This window comes from Dama dama, chromosome 9 (assembly GCF_033118175.1).
Source record: "Dama dama isolate Ldn47 chromosome 9, ASM3311817v1, whole genome shotgun sequence".
Lineage (NCBI taxonomy): Eukaryota > Metazoa > Chordata > Mammalia > Artiodactyla > Cervidae > Dama > Dama dama.
In genome coordinates, this window is record NC_083689.1 from 43,240,621 (window position 1) to 43,260,919 (window position 20,299).

At 38.6% G+C, this 20,299-nt stretch overlaps 1 protein-coding gene across 1 annotated transcript; it reads right to left on the reverse strand.

Moving 5' to 3' along the window:
* Positions 1-12,005: 12,005 nt before the first annotated feature.
* LOC133061338 (olfactory receptor 2B11) lies at positions 12,006-12,962 on the reverse strand. Its single transcript, XM_061149347.1, has one exon. It carries the CDS (start codon positions 12,960-12,962, stop codon positions 12,006-12,008), a length of 957 nt encoding a protein of 318 aa, XP_061005330.1.
* Positions 12,963-20,299: the final 7,337 nt, after the last annotated feature.

A 20,299-nucleotide genomic window follows, 5' to 3' on the forward strand; every position in this document is an offset into this window, starting at 1 on the left:
TCTTTTCGCCATTAACCTAGAAGTTTTCTTATCAGTGCTGTATAGTTGGAGAAGTCCTGAGACTACAGGAAGAATAAAACTGAAATCCAGAGGCAGGAGACTTAAGCCCAAAATCTGAGAACGCCAGAAAACTCCTGACTACATGGAACTTTAAGTAATAAGTGACTGTCCAATGCCTCCATACCTACACTGAAACCAACCACCACCCAAGAGCCAATAAGTTTTAGAGCAAGACATACCACGCAAATTCTCCAGCAACGCAGGAACATAGCCCTGAACATCAACATACAGGCTGCCCAAGGTGACACCTAACACATAGACCCATCTCAAAACTCATTACTGGGCACTCCATTGCTCTCCAAAGAGAAGAAATCAAGTTCCACACACCAGAACACTGACGCAAGCTTCCCTAACCAGGAAACCTTGAGAAGCCAATCGTCTAACCCCACCCACTGGGTAAATCCTCCACAATAAAAAGGAACCACAGACCTCCAGAACACAGAAAGCCCACTCCAGACACAGCAATCTAAACAAGATGAAAAGGCAAAGAAATACCCAACAGGTAAAGGAACATGAAAAATGCCCACCAAGTCAAACAAAAGAGGAGGAGATAGGGAATCTACCTGGAAAAGAATTTAGAATAATGATAATAAAAATGATCCAAAATCTTGAAAACAAAATGGAGTTACAGATAAATAGCCTGGAAACAAAGATTGAAAAGATACAAGAAATGTTTAATAAAGACCTAGAAGAAATAAAAAAGAGTCAATTAAAAATGAATAATGCAATGAATGAGATCAAAAACACTTTGGAGGGAACCAAGAGTAGAATAACGGAGGCAGAAGATAGGATAAGTGAGGTAGAAGATAAAATGGTGGAAATAAATGAAGCAGAGAGGAAAAAAGAAAAAAGGATCAAAAGAAATGAGGACAACCTCAGGGACCTCTGGGACAATGTGAAATGCCCCAACATTCGAATCATAGGAGTTCCAGAAGAAGAAGACAAAAAGAAAGGCCATGAGAAAATACTCGAGGAGATAATAGCTGAAAACTTCCCTAAAATGGGGAAGGAAATAGCCACCCAAGTCCAAGAAACCCAGAGAGTCCCAAACAGGATAAACCCAAGGTGAAACACCCCAAGACACATATTAATCAAATTAACAAAGATCAAACACAAAGAACAAATATTAAAAGCAGCAAGGGAAAAACAACAAATAACACACAAAGGGATTCCCATAAGGATAACAGCTGATCTATCAATAGAAACCCTCCAGGCCAGAAGGGAATGGCAGGACGTACTGAAAGTAATGAAAGAGAATAACCTACAACCTAGATTACTGTATCCAGCAAGGATCTCATTCAGATATGAAGGAGAATTCAAAAGCTTTACAGATAAGCAAAAGCTGAGAGAATTCAGCACCACCAACCCAGCTCTTCAACAAATGCTAAAGGATCTTCTCTAGACAGGAAATGAAGAAAGGTTGTATAAACGTGAACCCAAAACAACAAAGTAAATGGCAACGGGACCACACCTATCAATAATTACCTTAAATGTAAATGGGTTGAATGCCCCAACCAAAAGATAAAGATTGGCTGAATGGATACAAAAACAAGACCCCTATATATGCTGTCTACAAGAGACCCACCTCAAAACAAGAGACACATACAGACTAAAAGTGAAGGGCTGGAAAAAAATATTTCATGCAAACGGAGACCAAAAGAAAGCAGGAGTCGCAATACTCATATCAGATAAAATAGACTTTCAAATAAAGGATGTGAAAAGAGACAAAGAAGGACACTACATAATGATCAAAGGATCAATCCAAGAAGAAGATATAACAATTATAAATATATATGCACCCAACATAGGAGCACCGCAATATGTACGGCAAACACTAATGAGTATGAAAGAGGAAATTAATAGTAACACAATAGTGGGAGACTTTAATACCCCACTCACAACTATGGATAGATCAACTAAACAGAAAATTAACAAGGAAACACAAACCTTAAATGACACAATGGACCAGCTAGACCTAATTGATATCTATAGGACATTTCACCACAAAACAATCAACTTCACCTTGTTCTCAAGTGCACACGGAACATTCTCCAGAATAGATCACATCCTGGGCCATAAATCTGGTCTTGGAAAATTCAAAAAAATTGAAATCATTCCAGTCATCTTTTCTGACCACAGTGCAGTAAGATTAGATCTCAATTACAGGAAAAAAATTGTTAAAAATTCAAACATGTGGAGGCTAAATAACACGCTTCTGAATAACCAACAAATCACAGAAGAAATAAAAAAAGAAATCAAAATATGTATAGAAATGAATGAAAATGAAAACACAACAACCCAAAACCTATGGGACACTGTAAAAGCAGTGCTAAGGGGAAGGTTCATAGCATTACAGGCTTACATCAAGAAACAAGAAAAAAGCCAAATAAATAACCTAACTCTACACCTAAAGCAAGTAGAGAAGGAAGAAATGAAGAACCCCAGGGTTAGCAGAAGGAAAGAAATCTTAAAAATCAGGGCAGAAATAAATGAAAAAGAAACTAAAGAGACCATAGCAAAAATCAACAAAGCTACAAGATGGTTTTTTGAAAAATTAAACAAAATTGACAAACTATTAGCAAGACTCATTAAGAAACAAAGAGAGAAGAACCAAATGAACAAAATTAGAAATGAAAATGGAGAGATCACAACAGACAACACTGAAATACAAAGGATCATAAGAGACTACTACCAGCAGCTCTATGCCAATAAAATGGACAACTTGGAAGAAATGGACAAATTCTTAGAAAAGTATAACTTTCCAAAACTGAACCAGGAAGAAATAGAAGATCTTAACAGACCCATCACAAGCAAGGAAATCGAAACTGTAATCAGAAATCTTCCAGCAAACAAAAGCCCAGGACCAGATGGCTTCACAGCTGAATTCTACCAAAAATTTAGAGAAGAGCTAACACCTATCTTACTCAAACTCTTCCAGAAAATTGCAGAGGAAGTTAAGCTTCCAAACTCATTCTATGAGGCCACCATCACCCTAATTCCAAAACCAAAGATGCCACAAAAAAAGAAAACTACAGGCCAATATCACTGATGAACACAGATGCAAAAATCCTTAACAAAAGTCTAGCAAACAGAATCCAACAACATATTAAAAAAATCATACACCATGACCAAGTGGACTTTACCCCAGGAATGCAAGGATTCTTTAATATCTGCAAATCAATCAATGTAATACACCAAATTAACAAATTGAAAGATAAAAACCATATGATTATCTCAATAGATGCAGAGAAAGCCTTTGACAAAATTCAACACTCATTTATGATTAAAACTCTCCAGAAAGCAGGAATAGAAGGAACATACCTCAACATAATAAAAGCTATATATGACAAACCCACAGCAAGCATCACCCTCAATGGTGAAAAATTGAAAGCATTTCCCCTGAAATCAGGAACAAGACAAGGGTGCCCACTCTCACCAGTACTATTCAACATAGTGTTGGAAGTTTTGGCCACAGCAATCAGAGCAGAAAAAGAAGTGAAAGGAATCCAGATAGGAAAAGAAGAAGTGAAACTCTCACTGTTTGCAGATGACATGATCCTCTACATAGAAAACCCTAAAGACTCTACCAGAAAATTACTAGAGCTAATCAATGAATATAGTAAAGTTGCAGGATATAAAATTAACACACAGAAATCCCTTGCATTCCTATATACTAACAATGAAACAACAGAAAGAGAAATTAAGGAAACAATACCATTCACCATTGCAACAAAAAGAATAAAATACTTAGGAGTATATCTACCTAAAGAAACAAAAGACCTATACATAGAAAACTATAAAACACTGATGAAAGAAATCAAAGAGGACACAAACAGATGGAGAAACATACCGTGTTCATGGATTGGAAGAATCAATATTGTCAAAATGGCTATTCTACCCAAAGCAATCTATAGATTCAATGCAATCCCTATCAAGCTACCAACGGTATTTTTCACAGAACTAGACCAAAGAATTTCACAATTTGTATGGAAATACAAAAAACCTCGAATAGCCAAAGTAATCTTGAGAAAGAAGAATGGAACTGGAGGAATCAACCTGCCTGACTTCAGACTCTACTACAAAGCCACAGTCATCAAGACAGTATGGTACTGGCACAAAGACAGAAATATAGATCAATGGAACAAAATAGAAAGCCCAGAGATAAATCCACGAACCTATGGGCACCTTATCTTTGACAAAGGAGGCAAGGATATACAATGGAAAAAAGACAACCTCTTTAACAAGTGGTGCTGGGAAAACTGGTCAACCACTTGTAAAAGAATGAAACTAGAACACTTTCTAACACCATACACAAGAATAAACTCGAAATGGATTAAAGATCTAAATGTAAGACCAGAAACTATAAAACTCCTAGAGGAGAACATAGGCAAAACACTCTCCGACATAAATCACAGCAAGATCCTCTATGACCCACCTCCCAGAATATTGGAAATAAAAGCAAAACTAAACAAATGGGACCTAATGAAACTTAAAAGCTTTTGCACTACAAAGGAAACTATAAGGTGTAAGGTGAAAAGACAGCCCTCAGATTGGGAGAAAATAATAGCAAATGAAGAAACAGACAAAGGACTAATCTCAAAAATATACAAGCAACTCCTGCAGCTCAATTCCAGAAAAATAAATGACCCAATCAAAAAATGGGCCAAAGAACTAAACAGACATTTCTCCAAAGAAGACATACAGATGGCTAACAAACTCATGAAGAGATGCTCAACATCACTCATTATTGGAGAAATGCAAATCAAAACCACAATGAGGTACCATTACACGCCAGTCAGGATGGCTGCTATCCAAAAGTCTACAAGCAATGAATGCTGGACAGGGTGTGGAGAAAAGGGAACCCTCTTACACTGTTGGTGGGAATGCAAACTAGTACAACCGCTATGGAGAAAAGTGTGGAGATTTCTTAAAAAACTGGAAATAGAACTGCTATATGACCCAGCAATCCCACTTCTGGGCATACACACTGAGGAAACCAGATCTGAAAGAGACACGTGCACCCCAATGTTCATTGCAGCACTGTTTATAATAGCCAGGACATGGAAGCAACCTAGATGCCCATCAGCAGATGAATGGATAAGGAAGCTGTGGTACATATACACCATGGAATATTACTCAGCCATTAAAAAGAATTCATTTGAACCAGTCCTAATGAGATGGATGAAACTGGAGCCCCTTATACAGAGTGAAGTAAGCCAGAAAGATAAAGAACATTACAGCATACTAACACATATATATGGAATTTAGAAAGATGGTAACGATAACCCTATATGCAAAACAGAAAAAGAGACACAGAAAATACAAAACAGACTTTTGAACTCTGTGGGAGAATGTGAGGGTGGGATATTTCAAAAGAACAGCATGTATACTATCTATGGTGAAACAGATCACCAGCCCAGGCTGGATGCATGAGAAAAGTGCTCGGGCCTGGTGCACTGGGAAGACCCAGAGGAATCGGGTGGAGAGGGAGGTGGGAGGGGGATCGGGATGGGGAATATGTGTAAATCCATGGCTGATTCATATCAATGTATGACAAAACCCACTGAAATGTTGTGAAGTAATTAGCCTCCAACTAATAAAAAAAAAAAAAAAAAGAAGAAAAAAAAAATAAAATGGGTAACCAACAAGGACCTACTGTATAGTACATGGAACTCTGCTCCATGTTATGTGGCAACCTGGAAGGCAGGGGAGTTTGTGGAAGAATGGATACATGCATATGTGTGGCTGAGTCCCTTCACTGTTCACCCGAAACAGTCACAGCATTGTTTGTTAATCAGCTATATCCCAATATAAAGTAAAAGTTAAAGCAAATAAACAAGCAAAAGCAATTAAGATGATGCTGGTTGGACTACCAATGACCAATTTCAAGATGACTGCCAGAGCTGACTTTGCTGTTTCTGCCAAGGGGAGTTGGGCTTAGGACAGGCATCCACTTCCTCCACCTCCAACCTGTTGCCAGTCTCTGAAACAAAGCAATTTTTCACTTCCACAAACCTGACCTCTTTCATGACTTTTGAGCAGCGAGCAGCCAAACCTGAGCTCAGCAATATAGTGAACAGATATCCTTGAGGTAAAGGGGAATGAAAAAAAAAATTGTCAGGGTGTGCCAACAGTAATGTCTATTCTCAACATCTCTCAATGTCATTGGTTGTTACTATGCTCTTGAGATGGCCAAGTGTGATGAACTTGAAAATATTAATATAAACCATGCTGCATAATTGTATTATAAAATGCCAGACATGTCATTTTCAGTAAAATAAGCACATAGAGAAACACTGTGATGACTTAACTGTACCTCCACCCTGAGAATAAAATGAGAGTAATAAGATTTACATGTTTATGTGATATAACATAAAATGGTTATCCTTATGCTGGAGAATTTGGCTGGAATTTATGTAGAATGAAAATATAGTTTTACTCATCAACTGGAAAAAGGATGCTGCATTAGACTCTTATGTCTTGAATCAGTCTTTACAACTGAAATGTGGATACACGAGACAAGGATGAGCAGAGGAAGAACTAGTGTCTGGTGGATGGAGAGGCATCATAGGAGATGAAACTAAGAGAAAGGACAAGGATAAGCATATGTTTTATTATAAATTTGGATTTTTCCTGGAATATATTGAGTTCCAAAGGCATTTAAAAAGTGAAAGCACTTGAAAAAGTCAAATTTGTGTGCTTAACTTATATGATTTTTAAAACATCTGATAATTGCTAATGGGGGAAATATTGGAAGATTGTTGTAATTCTTTAGAGGAATAAAGAATTAAAACATTTAATTTTATTTATTTTATCTTCATGGACTAAGAGTGACCTGATTAGACCTTTGGGTCTGCTAAATGATTAATGTCAGAGATAAGTGACACACATAAGCTGGCTTAAAACTCAACATTCAAAAAACTAAGATCATGGCATCTGGTCCCATCACTTCATGGCAAATAGATGGGGAAACAATGGAAATAGCTGCAGACTTTGTTTTCTTGGGCCCCCAAATCACTGCAGAAGGCAACTGCAGACATGAAATTAAAATATGCTTGCTCCTTGGAAGAAAAGCTATGACAAACATAGATAGCATATTAAAAAGTAGAGACATCACTTTGCCAACAAAGATTCATGTAGTCAAAGCTATGGTTTTTACAGTAGTCCAGTATGATGTGAGAGCCAGACCATAAAGAAGGCTGAGTACCAAAGAATTGATGCCTTTTAATTGTGGTGCTGGAGAAGACACTTGAGAGCCTCTTGCACTGCAAGGAGATCAAATTAGTCAATCCTAAAGGCAATCAATCCTGAGTATCCATTGGAAGAACTGATGTTGAAGCTGAAGCTCCAATACTTTGGCCAACTGATGTGAAGAACCAATTCATTGGGAAAAATTCTGATGCTGGGAAAGATTGAGGGCAGGAGAAGGGGGTGACAGAGGATGAGATGACTGAATGGCATCATAGACTGAATGGACATGGGTTTGTCCAGGAGACAGTGAAGGACAGCGAAGCCTGGCATGCTGCAGTCCATAGCGTCACAGAGTCAGACACAACTTAGCAACTGAACACAACAACAACAAAACCATAATTAAAAAAGATACATGCACTCCAGTGTTCACTGGAGCACTATTTACAATAGTCAGGACATGAAAGTAACTGAAAAGTTCATTGACCAAGGGATGGATAAAATAGGATGTGGTACATGTATATAATACAATGGAATATCACTCAGCCACAAGAAAACATAAGTAATGCTGTTTGTAGCAACATGGATGGACCTAGAGGTCATCATAGCCAGTGAAGTAAATCAGAGAAGGACACATAGCATATGATATCACTTATATCTGGAATCTAAAAAATGATACAAATGAACTTATTTACAAAACAGAGAGTTACAGATGTAGAAAATAATTTTATGGTTACTAGGGGGTCACGGAGGAAGGAATAAATAAGGAGATTGGGATTGACACACACAGACTACTATATATAAAATAGATATACCTATTGGATAGTACAGGGAACTACTCAAAACTACGTAATGCCCTATATGCGAAACAGTCTAAAAATGATTCACTGAGCTGTGCGGCAGAAACTAACACAATATTGTAAATCAATTATAATCCAATAAAAATAAACAAAAATAAAAAAGAAATGTGTCATGGAAACCCTAGAGTTAGTCATTCTTTTTTCTATACAAAACCCAATAATTAATGATTCTGCAACAAGACAATATGGCTAACAACTACCTGAATATTTTGCAAACCCCATATTTAGTGTGTGAAAAACCTTTATTAATCAAAGGCTGACCCTCTATAGGTGGCAACGAAATTTTAGAATATGTATTATCAAGCTTTCTTGAGGAAGATTTTGATATTCTGCTGACTTTTTGTTCACTTGACGAGGGTTTCTACTCAGGATAGACACTTTGAGACACCAGGTTAGATATTGAGTCATTTTGAGTAAAGTGTCCAAGATGTGACCATTGAAGACCGTGACTTTGCTTTTAATTGGCAACATATAACAACTACATCCAAGAACCTCTTAAAGAGTCTCTCTATATTCACAGTACAAACCAATATATTTCCAAATCTTTCTTGGGAAAATGATATTTTTGAAAGAGTACATGAAGAGCACACATATTCTATCATTTCCTTTTCATAAGTCTTCCTCATTTTTCTACAAAGTAGTTACAAAGGCAGAGGAAAGTGAATTTCAAGAAGTTTACTATAAAACAAAGCAGAGAACCAAGAGCATATAAAATATTTAGAGTCTTGTGTTTCATTATAAAAATTTACCTATATTTTTATATCTAACATGTCAGTTGATTGTAATATAAGCATGTTTTAATTTACTTCTTAGTTGAATTATTTAAATATTTTCCCCTAAAATGTTGCATAACATTGATGCTTCTGGAAAATTCACCATGTTTACCTGTGGCTTTATATAACTAATATTGAATAGTCTAGGGGTCCCTGGTATTCTAGTTATCGATGGCTGCCTGACACGGCCCTCTGCTGTCCCACCCAGAGTAAAATTTAGTGGCTTAGAATAATAACTATTTTATTGCTAAGTCACTTCTGTTCTGTCCAGCTCTTTGCAATCCTATGGACTGTAGCCCACCAGGCTTCTTTATCTCACTATTTTATGGGTTAGGAATTTGAGCAGAGCTCAGCCGGGAGGGAGACTCATCTGCTCCATGTTATGTCTAACAAGGTCACTGGATGGTCTTTAACTAGTGGGCAGGTCTAGGATGGTTCCAGTCAGGCGTAGCACAGCTGGCTGGAAGCCTCGTTAGTTTTGTATAGTAGGATTTACCTGCAGTCTCCCTAGCAAGGCTGTCTTAGGGTAGCTGGACTTCTTACCTAGGGATTTTAGGGACCCAGAAAGAGTATTATTATCTGGAAGCTGCCAGGTTTTTCTTACAATCCTATCTTTATTTATTTATTTAAAAAAAGCTTTATTTTGTATTGTGTATAGTCAGTTAACAATGTTGTGATAGTTTCAGGCCTGAACAAGAAAGGGACTTAGCCAAACATATACACGTATCCATTCTGCCCCAAACTCGCCTCCCATCCAGGCTGCCACATAACTTTGAGCAGAGTTCCCTGTGTTATACATTATGTCTTTGTTGGTTATCCATTTTAAATATAGCAGTGTGTACATATCCATCCCAAACTCCCTAATTATCCTTCCCCCCTTACTTTTCCCCCAGCAACCATAAGTTCATTCAAATGGTCAAATAAGTCACTAATGTCACTCCTCATTTAAAAAGAAAATTAGTCTCCACCTCTCATTGCAAGATAGAAAAGACCTTGAGATCATCTTTAATCTAGCATCTCTTTTGAGAAGCTTAATACTCTCAATGTGTTCTAGAATTAGATCAGTTCATTTCATAGCTATATGTGTGGATTGACTTTCTTCCATGTCACATTGCTTTGTTGAATTGGATCTGTGTCATTAGGAAAAATGAGAAGAGTAAGCTCTCATGCATCATTATGTATGTTCACTATTACCCAGTGGCTGCTATATGGTTGCCCTGGGGGGAAAAAATCCTTTGTCGTCTTGGTACCAGTAATAGTCATGGTTTTTTCACTTTTTCACTCCTCTTAAATCAAATGATTTAGCTTTGTGATTCGTATTCCTTTTTTTGTCCTTACTGTAGAAGGACTTCTTCAATTTTGCTTTTTCCTAATTTTTATACATTATCTATATTACTACTATTATACATTACTTCTTATGCTTGCTTATTTGGCATATGCATGGCAGGGGGATAAATGAATGAATTAAATTTAAATAAATCTAGAACAGGAAAAAACAAAATACAAATATAAAGTTCTAATAGTAGAACTTTATAATGACAAGTTCTAACATTATTATCTGCTCTATGACTAACAGAAGTGGCCCACACAGTTCTGGTTTATTTCTGGTCTCAGTTCTCTCATTTACTGGAAGGACCTTGGCCAAGCTATTGCAACCTCTCTAATAATCAATTTATTTTATGACAATGAAGAATCATAAAGGTGATTATATTATAAAGTTATTTGCAGATTAAACAAGATGGTCTGTGTAAATGCACTTAATTTAGTACTTATATCTTGGAAGTCTTCTACAAATATTAGGTATTGCAATAAACTTGAACTTGTTATTTAAAATTTTTATTGTCATTAATTATGATTGTATTTATACCTTGTGTTCTCAGTTAGAGTGCATTCCCTTTTTTGGATAAGAGATTATGCCATTTTTTTTTTTTTTTTTTTGTACCCATAGAACCAATACAGAGTCTTATATACTCACAATACATATGCTTGTACTAATCCTCAGTCAATGGTGGAAAAACTTTCTATAGAAAAAAACTTAAACTCGAAAAAAGCACCATCTAAGACAGGAATAAGAAAGCAATCTACTTCAGTTTTTGAATTTTTTCAAAGGCACATATAATTTATGGAGATTTAAATATATGGAGAAGAGCGTAAATTTCTTATAAATAGTATAAGATTGGCTTAGTTTCACCTTATTTATGCTTAGAAGTAGTGGGAAAAGGAAGAAAGTTTAGAAAGAGATAAATGGGAGAAGCAGAAGAAAAACATGAACATGAGAAGGGGAAAAGATCAGGAAATTAAAAGCTAAATAATTTGACAAATACTTACTGGACATCAGTTCAGTTCATTTCAGTCGCTCAGTCGTGTCTGATTCTTTGTGACCCTATGGACGCAGCATGCCAGGCCTCCCTGTCCATCACCAACTCCTGGAGTTTACTCAAACTCATGTCCATTGAGTCAGTGATGCCATCCAACCATCTCATCCTCTATTGCCCCCTTCTTCTCCTGCCTTCAATCTTTCTCAGCATCAGGGTCTTTTCAAATGAGTCAGTTCTTTGCATCAGATGGCCGAAATATTGGAATTTCAGCTTCAACATCAGTCCTTCTAATGAATATTTAGGACTGATTTCCTTTAGGATGGACTGGTTGGATCTCCTTGCAGACCCTGGGACTCTCAAGTCTTCTGCAACACCACAGTTCAAAAGCATCAATTCTTCAGCGTTCAGCTTTCTTTATAGTCCAACTCTCACATTCATACATGACCACTGGAAAAACCATAGCCTTGACTAGATGGACCTTGGCAAAGTAATGTCTCTGCTTTTTAACATGCTGTCTCGGTTGGTCATAGCTTTTCTTCCAAGGAGCAAGCGTCTTTTCATCAATTCTGTTTAAACTATTCCTAATTATGGCCTCTTAGAATTAAAGATCCTTGGGAAAGGTGGGACTTTAGATACTGTGAGAACACAGGAAGTGAGATACTTTGGGTAGGGAATTTGGGGCTCTCTCAAAAATAAGTACACTGTTTTGTTATTGACTCCTTAATGAAAAGTACTCTGAGCACACAATACACCTGCCTCGTGTAGGTGTATTCTCTAACCAATGGAAACTACCATGTCTCAGGTCTTTACCTTATGCAGAACCTCCAGATCCTTGCCAGAAGTCTTCTCAGAGCACCCTTCACATCCTTGTTCCTCAGGGTATAGATGAAGGGATTGAGGGTGGGGGTGATTATGGAATAGAAGAGGGAGATAAATTTGCCCTGCTCTTGGGAGTAGTGGGAAGGAGGTTGCAGGTACATGTAGATGGCAGGTAGGTAGAAGAGGGAGACCACCACCAGGTGGGAAGAACAGGTCCCAAAGGCTTTGTGCCGACCCTTGGAGGACTGGATTCTGAGCACTGCACGGGCAATGAAGCCATAGGAGAGAAGGATGAGAGCCAGGGGGACCGGCACAAAGAAGGCCACCAGCACCGCCAGCGTGGTGTCATTCACAGCTGTGTCAGTACATGATAGCTTGATCATGGCTGGCACTTCACAGAAGAAGTTGTTTAGCACCTGTCGCCCACAGAAAGGCAACTGCACTGTCAGGACCACTTGAACGAGGGAGTTGCCAAAGCCACTGAGCCAGGCCACAGCCACGAGCTGCTGGCAGAGAGGGCGGTGCATGAAAATGGTATATCGGAGGGGCTCACAAATGGCCACGTAGCGGTCCAGGGCCATGGCCGCCAAAACGATGCACTCGGTGCATCCCAACCAGTGGAAAATCGCATACTGTACTGTGCATCCGCTGTAGCTGATGGTCTTGCTGGAGCTGCCCATGTTGACCAGCATCTGAGGAACAGTGGTGGTGGTATAGCAGAGGTCCAGGAAGGAGAGGTGGCTAAGGAAGATGTACATGGGGCTGTGGAGCTGGGGATCCAAGCGGGACACCAAGATGATGGAAACGTTCCCCCACATGGCCAGCACATAGGACACTAGGAGGACCACAAAGAGAGGGAGTTCCAGCCATGGCCTGTCAGAAACACCCAGAAGGATGAAGTCCTTAGGGGGATCCCCCCAAATGCTTTGGTTGTCACTTCTCATGCTGAGGTATTTTCCAGCACCTGGGATGAATTAAGAAAATTGGGATAAAATAAATAAATAAATGAAAAATTGTCTTTCTCATTCCTGTGCTTGCTCTTGCTTTCACAGGTTCCACCTATCTGATTTTCCTTACCTCTTTGAAAGTGAAAGTGAAAGTCACTGAGTCGTATCCAACTCTTTGGGACCCATGGTTTCCAGGCAAGAATAATTGAGTGGGTGGCCATTCCCTTCTCTAGGGGATCTTCTCAACCCAGGGATCAAACCCAGGCCTCCTGCATTGCAGGCAGATTCTTTACCAGCTGAGCTATCAGGGAAACCCAAAAACAATGGAATAAGTAGCCTATTCCTTCTCTAGCAGATCTTCCTGACCCAGGAATCAAACTGGGGTCTCCTGCATTGCAGACGGATTCTTTACAAGCTGAGCAACCAGGGAAGCCTTACCTCTGTAGGGACACTGAAATATTTGGGAAATCAGAACCACGAGTTAGAAGAGTTACATATATGTCTTGCTCTCCTTCCTAGTCCGTGCCCTTGACTATGCTATTTAATTTCTCTGAACTTTAATTCTGCATCTGTAATGTGGGGGAGAAAGTACCTGCTTCAACTACAGAGTCTTGAGGATGATAAAGGGACATTAGGTTTGTAAAAGCAATTTTCTTCCAGTTTGGTCGAAGTCTGCCATAGCTCCCATCACTATTAGAAGGTTTGAATTCTCTCTACATACTCATTATCAGGGCACTGATCACTTTCTTAGGCATTCTTGCTTTGCCTTTTGGAGGTGGTAGTGGGAGGGAGCTTAAAGGTGGTATAAAATAAGAATAAAAGCTTTATAAACTGATAAGGGGTTTATTGATAAGAACACATCCTACTCACCTCCTAAGGCTTATATTGCCTACCTGGCCCTCTGTACCATGCTGGTCTCTCCTCCCATGACGGCTCACACATGTGCAGCACTATTATTCACTTTGTCAGTAAATAAAAAGCACAGTCCAACATCTTCTGAGTGGAGGAGCTAAGTCACGCCCACCTTTGACTCAGTCACGTCAACTAATGAGACTCCAGAACATAGAATTCTGAGCAAACGGAGAAAAGTGGTCAGTGTGAGAAACATAGCCCTCAAGTTTTTTATTGAAGGATCCGATTGCCTCTGGAGAAAACAGTTTGAATGACATTTGAATTCCCTCTGTAACGTCTTTGCCAAGCAGCTGTTTCCTCTTGGAGTTGAAAGACACAACTGATTTGATTTCCAGGTTCTGTTGCTGTCAGAAAGCAACTGGGTTGCTATTTGCTGATTCAGGGGGCCTTACTACTGAGCTACATCAATCTCCAAACTCCTGCACTCCCCGTAGGACTGTACACCCTCAAGTTCTTGGTGGAGATGATATAATCCATGAAACTATTGAAAGGGAGTTAAGTCCTATGTGCAGGTAACCTATGAAATATTCATTTTAAAATCATTCATACCAGATTCAGCTCAGTTAATGTCTGACTCTTTGCGACACCATGAACTGCAGCACGCCAGGCCTCCCTGTCCATCACCAGCTCCCGGAGTCCACCCAAACCCATGTCCATTGAATCGGTGATGCCATCCAACCATCTCATGCTCTGTCGTCCCCTTCTCCAATTTTATTAAAAATTGGTATTTTTATGCCAATTATATTGTATTTTTAATTGGAGTATAATTGCTTTACAATGTTGTTTTAATTTCTGTTGTACAACAAAGTGGATAAACTATATGTATATATATATCCCCTCCCTCTTCAGCTTCCCTCCCCACTCCCCACCACCCCTCTAGGTCATCACAGAGCACTAAGTTGAGCTCCCTGTGTATACAGCAGCTTCTCTCTAGCTATTTATTTTACACATGGTAGTGTATTTTATATGTGTCAATCCTATTCTTCCAATTTATCCCAAACTTCCTTCCCTCCGACCCCATGTCCATTCTCTATATCTGCATGTTTGGTGCTTTATACATAAACTCTAAAATTCATAAAGATCTCTTCAGTCTAGATGAGGTAATAAACATATTTTCTCCCACCCCCACAGTCTTACATTCTAAAGAACTCTAATATATTTGAAAAGAACTCAAACTCTGGGGTTGAAATGGATAAGTAAATGCAAATTACCTTTCTTCCTCTTGCTTTTTCAAAACTATATAATATTTCCTATAAAGTTCCAATATTCTTGTGGAACATCCAATTGCTGCACTTCTCACCCCCATTCTATCAAAAGTACTTCTCGGATAGTTCTTACTGAATTTCATTATTTTGTCTCTAATGGGAAATCAGCACTCAGATTCTGATACATGAGTTGCAGCAGGGCAAAATCAAGTTTGCTCCCTTTTTAAAATGAAAAGTGATCATGTTACTTTCCTTTCCTAATTTCTGACTCTAAGGTTTCCTCTCAGAACCTAAACTATACAAGAAAGGGAAACGTTGCAAGGATATTGAAAAAAGGTAAAAGTATGCGGGTGGTGAAGTCACTCAGTTGTGTCTGACTCTTTGCGACCCTGTGGACTGTAACCCCCCAGGCTCCTCCATCTGTGTGATTTTTCAGGCAAGATTACTGGAGTGGGTTGCCATTTCCTTCTCCATGAGAACTTCCCAACCCAGGGATCAAACAAACCTGGGTCTCCCACATTGCAGGCAGACTCTTTACTGTCTGAGCCACCAAGGAATCCTAAAAGTATGGAGGAAGAAAGAAAAATAGATACAGGCTACTGTAATAAAACATACAAATTATTCTTTTTTTTCAGATTTGGCTTGGCTTTATTTTTTATCTTATTTGATTAAGCACTCAGTGTGAGTGAGATTCTTTAATAACAGCTTTACATGATTGACTTCCCTGGTGGCTCAGATGGTAAAGCGTCTGGCTACAATGAGGGAGACCCAGGTTTGATCCCTGGGTTGGGAAGATTCCCTGGAGAACGAAATGGCAACCCACCACAGTACTCTTGCCTGGAAAATCCCATGGACGGAGAAGCGTGATAGGCTACTGTCCATGGGGTTGCAAAGAGTCGAACATGACTGAGCCACTTCACTTTCACATGATTATTTTATTTAGGGCTTTAACAATCCAGTAAGGCAGATGTTTTCACTCCTGTTTTACTGTTAAGCAGACTGACTTGGGGAAGATAACTTGTCTACCTTAGATTATTTAGGTAGCAGCAAGTGATAATCAGTACTGAAAGCTATGATCTTAATCATTATTCTCTCTAGCACTTTGCTTTTTAATTTATTTTTTTAAATTAAGGTCTAATTGACATATAGCACTATATTAGTTTCAGGTGTACAATATAATGATTCTATATTCATATATATTGGAAAATTATTACCATAGTAATTCTAGTTAACATTCTGTTCCCATATAGTTCCAATTTTATTTTATTATGAGAACATTTACAATTTACTCTCTCAGCAACTTTCAAATATACAATACAGTATTACTAATTATAGTTACCATGATGTATGTTACATCTCCATTATTTATTTAATTTATAAGTGAAAGTTCATATCTTTTGACCTTGTTAGTCCATTTTGTCCATCTTCCCACCTCTGGAAATTACCAGTCTGTTTTCTGTGTCTATGAGCTTTTTTCCTAGTAGTTCACATATAAGTACAATCAATCATATGGTATTTTTGTTTCTCTAACTTAGTTCACTTACCATAATGCCCTCAAGGCCCATCAATGCTGTCACAAATAGCAAGATTTTATTCTTTTATGGTCCTGTAGTATTCCATGTGTATATATACCACGTTTTCTTTATCCACTCATTCATTGATGGGTGATGGGTCATTTAGCTTGGTTCCATATCTTGACTATTGCAAATAATGCTGCAGTGGGTGTATATGTATATCTTTTTGAATTATGGGTATAGCTTGTTTTATTGAGGTTCACTTTATTGTCCTTTTCACTTATTACATTTTTTACAAGCTGAAAGTTTGCGGCATCCCTGAGCTGAAAAGTCTATTGGCATTATTTTTTTCAATAGCATATGCTCACTTCACATCTCAGTGTCACATTTTAGTAATTTTCACAATATTGCAAACTTTTTCATGATTATTTTATTTATTATGGTGATTCATGATCAGTGATCCTTGTCCTCTTTTTGTTTTTGGCTGCACCACATGGCTTGTGGGATCTTCGTTCCCTGACCGGGGACTGAACTCAGGCCCTCGGCAGTGAAAGAGCAGAGCCCTAACTGCTGGACCTCCAGGGAATTCCCTATGATCAGTGATCTTTGATATTATTGTTGCAAAACAATTATAACTCCCTGAAGGCTCAGATAATGGTTAGCCTTTTTTTTCCCCCAGCAATAGAGAGTTTTAAAATTAAACTATGTACATTTTTTTAGACATACTTCTCTTACACTTTTAATAGACTACAATATAGTAACTTTTATATGCACTGGGAAACAAAAAAAATGTGTCATTTGTTTTTTTGTGATATTTGCTTTATTGTTGTGGTCTGAAACAGAACCCACAATATCTCTGAGGTATGCCAGGGTTGTTTTTGGTTTTTTCAGATGAACACTGAAAAGTGGAATTTCTGAATTATATATAATTGTTCCACTTTTATTTTTTTCCATACCACTTACCATAGTGACTGCACCCATTTACATTCCCACCAACAGTGAATGAGGGTGGCTTTTTCTCCATATCCTCACCAACAATTGCTGATTTGTGTTTTTGGTGACAGCCATTCTGACAGGTGTGAGGCGAAACTTCATTGTGGTTTGGACTTGCATTTCTCTGATAATTAGTGATGTTGAACACCTTTTCTTGCTGGCTGTTTACAATGTTTCCTTTGGATAAAATGTCTACTTAGGCCCTCTGCGCATTTTAATTGAATTGATTTTTTTTCATTATTAAGTTGTATAAATTTATATACATATTTTGGATATTAATCCCTTATCAGTTATTATAATTTGCAAATATTTTCTCCTATTCAGTAAGTTGCCTTTTCATTTTGTTGGCAGTTTCTTTTGCTACGCAGAAATTTAGTTTGATGTAATCCCACTTGTTTAGTTTTGCTTTTGTTGTTTTTTCTTCTAGAACTTTGCTTTTGTAAAAGCAGTTAGTGACTGGGTGAGCAGCAGCATTTGTGCAAATGACTAAGACAGAAAAGAATGCCAGAAAGAGAAGAGTAATGTCACAGGAGGGAGAGTGGTAAGGCAATTGAGAAGAGATTTTTTGTAATTTCCAGTTCAGTGTACCAGGCATTTCTGGATGAGCATGTGTGCACGTGCATGTGTGCGCGCACGTGCACGCGCGCGCGCACACACACACACACACACACACCCCTCAGCTGCAAATCTAGGCTGTTTTACTTTACATCATATGCTTGATTTCATTATAGCTCAACCTCTACTAAGGGGTCATCCCCAGTAAAATCCCATAGACAGAGAGGTTTGAAGAGCATAGGTAACCATATCCTCACAAGAAGCCTGAGGTATGGTTTTTCAAAGTGTTTTACTTACAGAGATTATAAAACAAACAAACATTTTCTAGCAAACCATGAGAAAAGATAGGAAGTAAATTGGCACTGAACGAGTGCCACCACTTTGTGTACCAGACACTGTATATGGACTGTTTCATGTCCCACTTCAATAACTCGGAAAACAGAGACATTCACAAAGCTTGAGAACGTCTTCCTCATTCAGGTTGAAGCTGCAGTATGACTCCATGGGGTAAGATATTTAAGTCCATTGATATTGGTTCATCCAGAGGGTAAGTTACCTCCTCCTAAGCCCCCAGATGTCATAACTGCTGAGCCAGGACATCACTGCCTCCAAAGTATGACTAATCCCCTTTTATATTCATAAAACTTTGTTAAATATTATGAAAAATATTAAAGACCTTGCGTAAAGGAAAATCTTATAAGTGTTATGTTGTTAATAGTTTCCAATATGTTAATTTTTAATTTTGGCAGAGATTGTAATTTTTCTAAAAATAAGAATCTTACACATTGTGCCATTCAAAGCACTTAGCATGAGTAATGCGATTAAGTTGTGAAGTGATTACTGATTATGTTTACGAATCCAAAGGTCTCATTCTTCAAATAACTCCTTATTCCAGATAGTATGTAGAGTGCTGAGCTGCATGGGTTATTCTTTCTTGTGGTGGTGAGGTTGGGGTGGGGAGGAAGGAAGAAGAAGGAGCTGGAACTCAGTAGTGATGGGTCTCTGGGACCACAAAGAAGGGACACAAACCCTCACGGGGTGGGGGCACCAGCTTCTGCAAGCAGACACATGTCACTGAGACAGGATAGCCTCTCCTGCATAAAGCTGGTCCCCCACCCATTTCCATTGACTTTTGATGTTCTCTTTGTATTTCATTTTCCTGCTAAAATGCAGCTGGAAAGTTGCTGTCTCTGGGACTGTTTGGCTTTACTTGCTCTATTTTTTCTTTTTTCATGGCCATGCAGGGTTTCATATTGTTCTTGTGACTATGACTCAACATTGTAAAAAATATTCAGAGGCAGCATAAGTGAGATTGGAATCTCGTTTACTCTGGGCAACATCCGCTCTTCCTGAATATTGAATAGCTCATCTACCTAGAGGCAGGGGCAGCCTGTTCTGTTCCTGGATGTCTTTTCTAGCTTCTATGGTACACAGTATTATATATGCTGCTTAATGCTTGGCCACTCTTCATTGATCTGCCTGTCCTCTGTCCCACATCATCTTGGTCTCCATTGCAGACCAGTGTTCCTGATGCCACAGACTGACCCACCTCTACTGCATGGTGCAGGTTTTAGTTTGTCTAGAGCTAGGGGCTAACCTCTTACCCCCATGTTTCTCTGGCTTATACAGAGAGCTTGGTTAAGGAATGGAGGCTTTATTAGCCGCATGTGGTGCTTTTTGTTGGGGATGAAGTCACTGGAAACATTATGTTCTAGAAAGATACAACATGCTTTCTCTGATGAAGTTGCTAGGACTTCACCCTTACCTGAAGCTTGCCCTCTGAGTAGATGTGGAGAGGTTATTCTTAGTCTAGGAGAAAAGACTGCCTTCCGTCACAATTGCTGCAGAGACTAAGTGCTTTCTGGCTGAGCTCCATGGATCTGCTATAGTCTTGGTCTCCAGAGTCCCTGCAGACATTTTTATTTGGTGGAGCAAGCTTATATGCTTATGTAGTGGAGGTTACCTCTGAGGATAAGACTCTAAGATGAGAAACCTTCCTATGTCATGTTCCGTGCTCACTTTAAAATTATCCCTCAGATGAAATTTGACCTCATTGTCTCCATTTATTTCTAAAAGGGCTCTGTTCTTTCTCCCCAGACACTGAGAGAAAAACCTTGTTCTCCTCTGGCTTGTAAGTTATCCCTGATGTTTTGTT

What these genes read in the sequence shown, in the direction of transcription:
- LOC133061338 (XM_061149347.1), bottom strand. Translation starts at nt 12,962, where the DNA reads ATGAGAAGTGACAACCAAAGCATTTGGGGGGATCCCCCTAAGGACTTC.